Genomic DNA, 12,620 nt, shown 5'->3' with positions numbered 1-12,620 from the left:
CCATTCGTTTAACGCGGAGCGCCTTCTCCTTCTGACCAGCAGAAACAAACAATTATCACAAAACCACTTCTGGTTACCCTCACCAATTCCACAGCACCCAACTCTGTTTCCCCCACCCTGAAACCACAAATGGATCAGCCAAAAGGCAAAGGTCCACTTTTTCCAAAAGCTTCACTCCTACTGTCACAGACTCATCTTTATCCTGACCCTCGGTGCAAGCCTTGGACTCAGAACTTCACCACACCTACCACCTCTGATACTTCGACCTCATTCACTTCCATTTATCCTCTTCAGCCCACTCTGCTTACACTTTCTACCATTCTTCTTTAACAAATCCCCTTTTTTGTTGCAATTTTTAACTGACTCAAGTTCACCCTCTTTCTCTCTTAAACCTCCTCTGCCTCTCTTTTTCCCTCCATTCCTCCTCCGTATTCCAAGTATACATCTCCTTATGATAATACTGGACTTTTCCTGACATATATCTTATTCTTGCCTTCTCAAGGGACGCCATTTAACCTGCTGTCACAATCTCCGTACAATCAGCACGGACCCCTGGGGATGTCATCACCGGAAGCCTTCCCAGAAGAGTTGAGGCTTTTATAGTAGCAAAGGGGGGACCACCTCCATATTAAAGCCCATGATTTTGGAACGAGATGTTCAACAAGCAGGTGTCCGCATACTTTTAGTCATGTAGTGTATATGTTTCTTTAAGGTTGGTTTCTTAGTGTTCATAGCAATGGTTATCAACTGTACCGCGGAGATGGAACGTAAGTCACAGAAAATAGATGTGGTGGCAGCTGCAGAGAAGTATTTGGGGGTACGAGATTTAACTTCAGAAGAGTTACAGGGTGTGTTGAGTGGTATAGTGTCCCGTCCTCGCAGGTTGTTGACCAGGGGTAGGATTAGATAGGGTTAAAGTAGTAGAATAAGGTTGTGGGTTTTAATGAGTGTAGGGTTAGTTGGTAGTGTAATTAAAAATATATTTCATTTTTATTTTCCGGTTTCCCCTTTTCACATGTTGTATCACAAAGTGTAATGGATGTATACTATAGTTCAGTTAAGGCGATAATACAACATTTTGGATGCCAACCGCCGTTAAACTCCACCGAAGAAGAATGCGTATTTTTTACCATGGTGAGAAATATGTGGGCTGCCAGTGTTAGAACGTATCACGTTTTTGAGGTGGTTTCTTCTACTCCTGTCCTACATTCGAATAGGTCTACTTGCGCGAGTCGACACAACTTTTACCCATGAACGGGCATGCGCACGTTCCATGTGTAAAATCCGGTCTCGAGGAAGGATGAATGTAATTCAAAGATGGCGGCGGAGGGAGGAGGGAAGGAGATTAGCGAAATTAAAACTCAGTTCACTACACGGGAAGGCGTCTATAAACTCCTCACTCATTCCGAATATAGCCGCCCCAATAGGGTGCCTTTCAATTCCCAGGGTTCGAACCCTGTCAAAGTTTCATTTGTCAACGTCAATGACCAGTCTGGCAACGGCGACCGAATCTGTTTCAATGTGGGCCGGGAGCTGTACTTCTACATCTACAAAGGCGTTAGAAAGGTAGCTAAACATTATGCTAACAGTCTTATTTATAATTTGTATGTCTTAACTGATGACAACAGGTCAGTGTTGTCCAGTTTGCCTGGTGTATGACTAATGCACAGTAACGTTACTGTGTCCTAGCTAGCACCACCAGTCTAAGTAAATTGTGTTGTGGCAACGTTATGCACCGCGAGCTAGCCAGCAGGCTAACTCTAATCTGACAGTCAGTTAACAGGTAACAGCTATCTACGGACCATGCTGGACATTTGACTAGAATCCCAATATTGGCAATTAATGCATGCTCATGAAATCAAAATGTGACCTCCACTGTACTTAAATTGAATTGCTTGGGTCATGACGTCGCTACAGTGCACGGATGCTATGCTTCTGTTCTGACCTAGGCGAGCTAGCTACTCTACGCAAAGTATTGAGGTGTAAAGTTACCTACACTAAATAACTCCTTTCACAACAATGATGGAGTATTGTTGAGAATTAATTTGCACAATAACTTGCAAATTCACATGTATGTAAGGATGTTATATGACTGACCACATACCATTCATCAGTCTATTCTTGTTCTGAGAAATGAAGGCTATTCCATGTGAGAAATTGCCAATTGCCAAGAAACTGAAGATCTCGTACAACGCTGTGTACTACTCCCTTCACAGGACAGCACAAACCGGCTCTAACCAGAATGGAAACTGAGCAAGAGGACAAGTACCTTTGAGTGTCTAGTTTGAGAAACATACGCCTCACAAGTCCTCAACTGGCAGCTTCATTAAATAATACCCGCAAAACACCAATCTCAACGTCAACAGTGAAGAGGTGACTCCGGGATGCTGGCCTTCTAGGTGGAGTTCCTCTGTCCAGTGTCTGTGTTATTTTGCCCATCTTCATCTTTTATTTTTATTGGCCAGTCTGAGATATGGCTTATGCTTTGCAACTCTGCCTAGAAGGCCAGCATCCCGGAGTCACCTCTACTATTTAATGAAGCTACCGGTTGAGGACTTTTTTCTTTTTTCTTCTTCTCAAACTAAACACTGAAATGTACTTGTCCTCTTGCTCAGTTGTGCAACAGGGGCCTCTCCCTTTCTATTCTGGTTAGAACCAGTTTGCGCTGTTCTGTAAAGGGAGCACTGAACACAGCGTTGTACGAGATCTTCAGTTTCTTGGCAATTTCTCGCATGGAATAGCCTTCATTTCTCAGAACAAGAATAGACTGACGAGTTTCAGAAGAAGGTTCTTTGTTTCTGGACATTTTGGGCCTGTAATCAAACCCGCTGATCCTACAGATACTCAGCTAGTCTAAAGAATGCCAGTTTTATTGCTTCTTTAATCAGAACAACAGTTTTCAGCTGTGCTAACATAATTACAAAAGGTTTTCTAATGATCAATTAGCCTTTTAAAAGGATAAACTAGGATTAGTTAACACACCGTGCCATTGGAACACAGGAGTGATGGTTGCTGATAAATGGGCCTCTGTACACCTATGTAGATATTCATATTATTTTTTTAATCAGCTGTTTCCAGCTACAATAGTCATTTACAACATTAACAAAGTCTACACTGTATTTTGGTTCAATTTGATGTTATTTTAATGGACAAAAAACGTGCTTTTCTTTCAAAAACAAAGACATTTCTAAGTGACCCCAAACTTTTGAACGGTAGTGTATGTTGTGGTTCACTCTTAGTTTTCCTTATCTCCACTGTGGAATGTCCATGTTGATCCTCTCAGCTGTCTTGGTCTTCTTGATCCATCCACCTATCTTCTTTGTTAGTCAGGCCTGACCCCTTCATCCCGTAGTTGTTTCCTGTAATCTAATTTAATATGACTGAAGATGCAGAATTTTATGCCAGGCCCCTTCTAATAGGGTATAACAGACTCGTTAGAACTTTGACCACACAACCTCTAGATGGACTACATGCCCTCTATCAAGGCAAAACTGTAATGTTTCCTCAAAACAAAGGTTGTAAAAGTATGCTAGACATTTATAGAATAAATTATACCTAGTTTGATGTTTCTGTGACAAACGGTGAATTAGTTATTGATTTCTACAGCTTTAAATTGCATTTTAAAGATGTTATGTATTTCCATCAAATCAACTAGATTTTTTTATTCAAAACAAAGCTTTTAAAAGTATGCTTGACATTTATAGAATAAACCATATCTATTTTTATGTTTCTGTGACAATCAATTAATTAGTTATTGATTTTTAAAATGGCTTTTGGCGAATGTCTGTTGAATGTCAGAATTAGAGGCCGGCCGATTAATCGGAACGTTTAAAAACGTTGTTTTGAATAAAAAAATCTAGTTGATTTGATGGAAATACATAACATTAGGGGTGATTTTAATTAGGGGCGATTTCAAGTTTTCATAACAATCGGTAATCGGCAATTTTGGACACGATCAAGGCCGATTACATCGCACTCCACGAGGAGACTGCGTGGCAGGCTGACTACCTGTTATGCGAGTGCAGCAAGGAGCCAAGGTAAGGTGCTAGCTAGCATTAAACGTATCTTATAAAAAAACAATCAATCGTAACATAATCACTAGTTAACTACACATGGATGATGATATTACTAGTTTATCTAGCTTGTCCTGCGTTGCATAAAATCGATGCGGTGCCTGCGCATTCGCGAAAAAAGCACTGTCATTGCACCAATGTGTACCTAACCATAAACATCAACGCCTTTCTTAAAATCAATACACAAGTATATATTTTAAACCTGCATATTTAGTTAATATTGCCTGCTAACATGAATTTCTTTTAACTAGGGAAATTGTGTCACTTCTCTTGCGTTCCTTGCACGCAGAGTCAGGGTATATGCAACAGTTTGGGCCGCCTGGCTCGTTGCAAACTAATTCTCTAGAATTTTACGTAATTATGACATAAAATTGAAGGTTGTACAATGTAACAGGAATATTTAGACTTATGGATGCCACCTGTTAGATAAAATACGGAACGGTTCCATATTTCACTGAAAGAACAAACATTTTGTTTTCGAAAGGATAGTTTCTAGATTTGACCATAGTAATGACCTAAGGCTAGTATTTCTGTGTTATAATTAAGTCTATGATTTGATAGAGCAGTCTGACTGAGCGGTGGTAGGCAGCAGCAGGCTCATAAGCATTCATTCAAACAGCACTTTTGTGCGTTTGCCAGCAGCTCTTCGCTGTGCTTCAGGCATTGAGCTGTTTGACTTCAAGCCTATCAACTCCCGAGATTAGGCTGGTGTAACCGATGTGAAATGCCTAGCTAGTTAGCGGGGTGCGCGCTAATAGCGTTTCAATCGGTGACGTCACTTGCTCTGAGACCTTGAAGTAGTTGTTCCCCTTGCTCTGCAAGGGCCGTGGCTTTTGTGGAGCGATGGGTAACGATGCTTCGAGGGTGGCTGTTGTCGATATGTTCCTGGTTCGAGCCCAGGTAGGGGCGAGGAGAGGGACGGAAGCTATACTGTTACACAGGCAATACTAAAGTGCCTATAAGAACATCCAATAGTCAAAGGTATATGAAATACAAATTGTATAGAGAGAAATAGTCCTATAATAACTACAACCTAAAACTTCTTACCTGGGAATATTGAAGACTCATGTTAAAAGGAACCACCAGCTTTTACATGTTCTCAGCAAGGAACTTAAACGTTAGCTTTTTTACATGGCACATATTGCACTTTTACTTTCTTCTCCAACACTTTGTTTTTGCATTATTTAAACCAAATTGAACATGTCATTATTTATTTGAGGCTAAATTGATTTTATTGACGTATTATATAAAGTTAAAACAAGTGTTCATTGTTCATTCAGTATTGTTGTAATTGTCATTATTACAAATAAATAAATAAGAAAATCGTCCGATTAATCGGTATCGGTTGTTTTTGGTCCTCCAATAATCGGTATCGGCGTTGAAAAATCATAATCGGTCGACCTCTAGTCCAAATGTGTGAATATAAAACCAACTTTACCTCTGTGAATTTCCAGTGCGTGGTTTTGCACTGTACCTCAATTTCACTTTTCCTGCAGGGCTTCTGGATATAACTCTTGTTCATAACAATCAACAGCAGCAATCCCCCTGAGACACTGTTCATTGTCATGTAGGCCTAATATCAGTCTTTGATGCCCTCTGATTTTAACACTTGATTATACTGTAATGCTCATAAAAACCTATCAACTTCAGACCGTGTAATAGACCCAGTAGCCATTTGAAAAAAGCTTTTGTTTGCTGTTATGTTCGAAGAATTTGGTGGCTTTATGAGCGTACTACTCATGTCTTTCATTGCTTTTGCATGCCACCATTGATGCTTTGTTCAAGAGCCGAAAACATGCAACATTGAAAAGGTTACTGCTCCAAACTTAACTCACTTTTCTTGTATGCTTATCTTTCAGGCTGCTGACAAGAGCAACCCTATTGACAAGAGGATATACAAACTTCTTAGGGATCGGCGCAACGGGACAGTTGTAAATCATGCAGCGCCTTGTGTCACGATCGCAAATTTTAGAGAAACAACAAATGTCGGTACATATAAGTGTCTTAAATCGGCTGAAAGCTTAAGTTCTTGTTAATATAACTGCACTGTCCAATTTACAGTAGCTATTACTGCGAAAAAATGCCATGCTATTGTTTGAGGAGAGCTCCTAACAACAAAACACTTTTTTCACCGCGATAGGTTTGATAAATTCCCCTCTGAAGGTGAAATGTGTACTTACATTCTGAAATCTTGCTCTGATTTATCATCCAAAGGGTCCCAGAGATAACATGAAGTGTCATTTTGTTAGATAAAATCAATTTTCATATCCTAAAAAGGGCCAAATAGCATGCACGATCGATTTTGTATTTCCACTCGTTCAATTTGCAAAGAAAGGAATCTGTGAAAATCTAACTCTAAACGTTGTTTCAACCAGTCAAATCACATTCGTAAGTATTTCTCAGAGATCCTAGAACGCAACCAGACTTCACTATATCATTTGTGGTGTAGTATATCCTAACGACACCATATTTGGTCAGAGTGACGCCTTCATGGCACGCCGATGACGTGGGCGGTCTTCACTTGAACGACTCTAACTTTGTCAAATAAGCACCAATCGGGGTGCTAGCTAGATAGCCAATGAGCTGGGCTTTATGGGAGTATCCGGAAACCCTGTGTCTGTCGTAAAATCTATCTGCTAACATTGTGCGACAGCATGCCTTGTCCTTCTGGTCAAAAATTATAAGGATATTCAGAGTTATGAAAACTGGTTGTTTTGAAAATGTTGAACTTATAATATGTCTACTAATACTGGAAAAGCTAAATCAAAGTCCAAGTATACAGATTTGATGATTTTCTGCAATCTTTTGGACACTATCGGAATTACAACCAGAGTGACGGCTAGAACTGGGACCTTTCTCTTGCATTTCAGAGATGGTGGTAGAAAAAAGCTGGTTGTTTTTTTCTTTGTATTTTCTTCTACCCGATCTATTGTGTTATATTCTCCTACATTCAATATACACATTTCCACAAACTTCAGTGTTTCCTTTCAAATGGTACCAAGAATATACATATCCTTGCTTCAGGGCCTGAGCTACAGTCATTTAGATTTGGTATGTCATTTTAGGCGAAAACTTAACTAACTTTTCTTGTATGCTTATCTTTCAGGCTGCTGACCTGAGCAAACCTATTGACAAGAGGATATACAAAGGAACACAGCCCACATGTCACGACTTCAACCACCTCACGGCCACGGCGGAGAGCGTCTCCCTGCTGGTGGGCTTCTCGGCAGGCCAAGTGCAGCTCATCGACCCAATCAAGAAGGAGACCAGCAAGCTCTTCAATGAAGAAGTAAGTCGGGAAGGAAAGGAAAAAAAGAAACTGTGATTGAAGTAGAGATGGAAATTAAATTTGGGAACTAGCCTCAAATCTTATGTTTTTGACATATAACTCAATGAATGCCATTGTTGCTAACAATTGAAATGTAACATTTGTGCCTTCTCTCCCTCCTCACTTTCTATCCCAAACCACTTTCCCCAGAGACTAATAGACAAATCCAGAGTAACTTGTGTAAAATGGGTGCCAGGCTCGGAGAGTCTGTTCCTAGTCGCTCATTCCAGTGGAAACATGTACTTGTACAACGTGGAGCACACGTGTGGCACCACGGCGCCTCACTACCAGTTGCTCAAACAGGGCGAGAACTACTCAGTGCACACTTGTAAGAGCAAGTCCACGCGCAACCCCTTGCTCAAATGGACGGTGGGCGAGGGAGCGCTTAACGAGTTTTCCTTCTCACCCGACGGGAAGTTTCTGGCGTGCGTGAGCCAGGACGGCTTCCTTCGGGTCTTCAACTTTGATGCGGTGGAGCTGCACGGGACCATGAAAAGCTACTTTGGGGGTCTGCTGTGCGTGTGCTGGAGTCCAGACGGAAAGTACATTGTCACGGGGGGCGAGGATGATCTGGTGACCGTGTGGTCGTTTGTGGACTGCCGGGTTATTGCACGCGGTCACGGACACAAGTCGTGGGTGAGCGTGGTGGCGTTTGACCATTATACAACCAGTGTGGAGGATGCAGACCCTATGGAGTTCAGCGGCAGTGACGAGGACTTCCAGGACCAGATCCACTTCGGTCGCGACCGGGCCAACAGCTCGCAGTCCCGACTCTCTAAGCGCAACTCCACGGACAGTCGGCCGGTACAGGTCACATACAGGTTTGGCTCAGTGGGCCAGGACACTCAACTCTGCTTGTGGGACCTCACAGAAGATATCCTTTTCCCCCACCTCCCGCTTTCCCGGACAAGAACGCACACCAATGTGATGAATGCTACCAGCCCCCCGGCGGGAGGGGACGTGGCTGTGGGAGGCGGGGTAGGTGGTGGCATAGTGAGTAATAACCCTAGCACTAACGGCACCAACACCCCTGGTAACCCCCTCCCTACTCCCCTGCCACGCTCCAACAGCTTACCGCACTCTGCAGCTACGACCGCCAACAGCAAGAGTAGCGTCATGGACAACACCATCGCCACAGGCGCAAGCAAGTTCGCCACGCTCTCCATTCACGATCGTAAAGAGCGGCACCACGAGAAGGACCACAAACGGAACCACAGCATGGGCCACATTAGCAGCAAGAGCAGTGACAAGCTCAACATGCTCACCAAAACCAAAACAGACCCTGCAAAGACACTGGGGACGCTGCTCTGTCCCCACATGGAAGACATACCCTTACTAGAGCCCCTCATCTGTAAAAAAATAGCACATGAGAGACTGACTGTCTTAATATTTCTTGAAGATTGTATAGTGACAGCTTGTCAGGAGGGATTTATTTGCACATGGGCAAGGCCTGGCAAAGTGGTAAGTTCTTTTTGAATAGAAATGGAGTTCTGCTAAATTCCTGTGCATTTCTTTATAGTCTAAAAAATTGTTGTTTGGGCAATGGAAGGATCCATTTAGAAATGTTAGTATTATTGTGGACATTTTAGACAGCATTGTGATGTGTACAACACTACTGTAGATGAGTATGGGAATCTCTTGCACTTGCAGTATGTTACATGTCAAACTGTCTGTATGTACACTTCCCTACGTATTTATTTGGACAGTGAATCTAAAACGTTTAATTTGGCTCTGTACTCAGCAATTTGGATTTGAGATTAAATGTTTTATATGAAGCTACAGTACAGAATGTCACCTTTTATTTGAGGGTGTTTTCATACATATCTATTTTACCTTTTAGAAATTAAAGCATTTATGTATCTAGTCACCCAACTTTTAAGGTGTCAAGTATTTGGACATATTCACTTAGTGTATTAAAATTGGTCAAGTATAGTAGTTGGTCACATACTCCAGGTCATCTACAAGACCCTGCTAGGTAAAGTCCCTCATCTCAGCTCGCTGGTCACCATAGCACCACCCACCTGTAGCACGCGCTCCAGCAGGTATATCTCTCTGGTCACCCCCAAAGCCAATTCCTCCTTTGGCCGCCTCTCCTTCCAGTTCTCTGCTACCAATGACTGGAACGAACTACAAAAATCTCTGAAACTGGAGACACTTATCTCCCTCACTAGCTTTAAGCACCAGCTGTCAGAGCAGCTCACAGATCACTGCACCTGTACATAGCCCATCTATAAATAGCCCAAACAACTACCTCTTCCCCTACTGTATTTATTTATTTAGTTATTTTGCTCCTTTGCACCCCAGTATTTCTATTTCTACTTTGCACATTCTTCCACTGCAAATCTACCATTCCAGTGTTTTACTTGCTATATTGTATTTACTTCACCACCATGGCCTTTTTTTGCCTTTACCTCCCTTATCTCACCTCATTTGCTCACATTGTATATATACTTATTTTTCTACTGTATTATTGACTGTGTTTGTTTTACTCCATGTGTAACTCTGTGTTGTATGTGTCGAACTGCTTTGCTTTATCTTGGCTAGGTCGCAATTGTAAATGAGAACTTGTTCTCAACTTGCCTACCTGGTTAAATAAAGGTGAAATAAAAATATTTCTAGCACTCAATGACTCCATCAAGCTTGTGACTCTACAAACTTGTTGGATGCATTTGTAGTTTGTTTTGGATTTTGTTTGCCTAATAGAATGGTAATGGTAAATAATGTGTAGTCATTTTGTCAGTTTTATTGTAAATAAGAATATGTTTCTGAACACTTCTACATTAATGTTGATAATCATGAATAATGAGTGAGAAAGTTGGAGTCATAAATGTCATACCCCCCAAAAATGCTAACCTCTGCTGTTATTGGTAATGGTGAGAGGTGAGCATGTTTTTGGGGCATGATCTTTGCATCGAACTTAATCACTCATTATTCACGATTCATTCATGATTGTCTGTAATCATTTTAGCATCCACATTAATGTATTTTTATTTTTTATTTAACCTTTATTTAACTAGGCAGGTCGGTTGAGAACAAATTCTTATTTACAATGATGGCCTGCCCCAGGCCAAACCCTAACCCCGGACGTTGCAGGGCCAATTGTGCGCCGCCCTATGGGACTCCCAATCGCGGCCGGTTGTGATACAGCCTGGAATCGAACCAGGGTCAGTAGTAATGCCTCTAGCACTGAGATGCAGTGCCTTAGACCGCTGCACCACTCGGAACACCCAAATGTAGAAGTGTTCAGAACATATTATATTCTTATTTACAATAAGTGACTCCAAAATTACACTAAATTATTTACCATTAATTTCAACATAATCTGAAACACAACCAAAACAAACTGCAAATGCATCCAATACTTTTTTTAAAATTCAAGCTTGATGTAGTCACTGTGTTCTAGGAATATGTCACCAAAATGTAATTTAATCTAAATTTAAGTGAATTTGTCTTAATACTTGTTACACCTTAAAATGGGTGGACTGGATATATGAAGTGCATTCATTTCTAAATGGTAAAAACAAATATGAAAATACCCTCAAATAAAATGTGACATGCTGTACTGTAGCCTCACATAAAACATTTGATCTCAAATCCAAAATGCTGGAGTATAGAGCCAAAATAAAAGTTCTAGCTTCACTGTCCAAATAAATCAGTAGGGGAGTGGTTTGTGTTCATCTGCCACCCCATGCAAAGCCAATACATTTTCAAAGAAATCAATAATGGTAACAATCTCGAATGTCAAGTACAATCAAGTCACCTGGTGGATAAGTAAGTGCACTTAGGTAGCCCTCATCAGTGGAAAGAAGACATTGATCCCAATTGAGTATGTTTGTGTGCATCGGCTCCATATTAAAACACCCATATTGGAGCATTACCATCCCACAAGGCACCGCAGCATAAACAAGCAAGTCATCTGTACGCTCACCCACAACACTATCAGATTCTTTATGAGAGGACCTCTTTATTTTACAAACAGCGTTATATGTTAATGCATTACATTCACGGCATCATCCACTAGGTAACTGCTGTGCACTGGCCATTTTGAAGGCAGGAAGATGGGTGTGCTGAATTTGATGCTTTGTGAACTTTCCCCAATGCAAGTCTCCTTTTTCTTTCCAGGGTTTGTCATCCCAAAACCAAGTCAGCTCTCCCAGTGGAACTGTAGTATAGCCCACATTATTTATGCTGCTAAGAAACCTGCATCACAGAGCTGTATTGTCACCAGAGCCTGGTGCTGCTTTTCACCCCTCAAAGCACTGCAAGTTTTTTATTTTATTTTTGGTTATCAGACACATGGCCTAGATGGTGGAAGTATTCAAATACAGAAATGGAAAGGGTGTGGTGCAGTTTTGGACAGTTGCTCTGTCCTTTTCTGGAATCATGTAAAATATTTTTTTATTGTCTTCTCTCGCTCATATACGTTAAGGCTGTTTTTCTGGACTTCGAGCTTGGCTTAGTTGGATGAAACCATTCATATTATGCTTGTGTTTAAAAGGATAGTTCACCCAACAACTTTTATCATTCCTGTTTCTTACCTTGCAAGTTGTCCATGGGCCAGGAGTGACTGCCACAAGCTGTCACAGGCTAAAGTCTATATGAATTACACAAAAACAGTGGTGTTCTATAGTGCCCACCATCCATTGTTTAAAAGTTGCACACCAAAATCATGTCCATCTACATTAGCCTTCATGATTTGGAATATGTGCATTGTCAAAGGGTACTACAGTTGCTAAAGTCAAACTATGTTCTTGACCTACCTACACACTATCACATCTTTTGGTGTGGCTTGTCTTCCGTTCAGAAGGTGGTCTCGGTCATCGTAGGTGTGGTTTTTCCAGTCAGTCCAGGCTCAGACTGCATTCAAGGTAAGAAAAAGATTAACCAAAATTAAATCAGTGTAAACTATCCCTTTAAGTTCAAGAATGTGGGTATCTAAGGATTTGCTTTCATCCAAAGTATTTTTAATTTACTGAACAAAATATAAACGCAACATGTAAAGTGTTGGTTTCATGAGCTGAAATAAAAGATCAACACCAAATGTTCCTTGTGCACAAAAGGCTTATTTCTCTGATGTTGTGCACAATTTTGTTTACATCCCTGTTGGTGAGCATTTCTCTTTGCCAAGATAATCCATCCTCCTGACAGGTGTGGAATATCAAGAAGCTGATTAAACCGCATGATCTTTACACAGATGCACCATGTGCTGGGGACAATAA

General features: G+C 41.2%; 1 protein-coding gene across 2 annotated transcripts; it reads left to right on the top strand.

Moving 5' to 3' along the window:
* Positions 1–1,287: 1,287 nt before the first annotated feature.
* wdr20a (WD repeat domain 20a) lies at positions 1,288–12,436 on the top strand. Of its 2 annotated transcripts, XM_071326908.1 has the most exons (5): positions 1,288–1,566; positions 5,933–6,058; positions 7,180–7,362; positions 7,552–8,862; positions 11,524–12,436. In XM_071326908.1, exons 1-5 carry the CDS (start codon positions 1,318–1,320, stop codon positions 11,572–11,574), a joined length of 1,920 nt encoding a protein of 639 aa, XP_071183009.1. In that variant the 5' UTR covers positions 1,288–1,317; the 3' UTR covers positions 11,575–12,436. The 2 variants fall into 2 exon arrangements, with proteins under 2 accessions (XP_071183009.1, XP_071183010.1); XM_071326909.1 differs by lacking the exon at positions 5,933–6,058 and having other exon boundaries at positions 1,289–1,566.
* Positions 12,437–12,620: the final 184 nt, after the last annotated feature.

This window comes from Salvelinus alpinus, chromosome 9, assembly GCF_045679555.1.
Source record: "Salvelinus alpinus chromosome 9, SLU_Salpinus.1, whole genome shotgun sequence".
NCBI classification, from domain to species: domain Eukaryota; kingdom Metazoa; phylum Chordata; class Actinopteri; order Salmoniformes; family Salmonidae; genus Salvelinus; species Salvelinus alpinus.
Note: the sequence above shows the minus strand (reverse complement) of the source record. Positions and strands in the feature narration are given on the sequence as shown.

Excerpts from the sequence above, each read along its gene's own strand:
- wdr20a (XM_071326908.1), top strand. The coding sequence starts at position 1,318 with ATGGCGGCGGAGGGAGGAGGGAAGGAGATTAGCGAAATTAAAACTCAG. Across the intron at positions 1,567-5,932 it reads TCTACAAAGGCGTTAGAAAG|GCTGCTGACAAGAGCAACCC; the intron begins GTAGCTAAACAT and ends CTTATCTTTCAG. Across the intron at positions 7,363-7,551 it reads GCAAGCTCTTCAATGAAGAA|AGACTAATAGACAAATCCAG; the intron begins GTAAGTCGGGAA and ends CACTTTCCCCAG.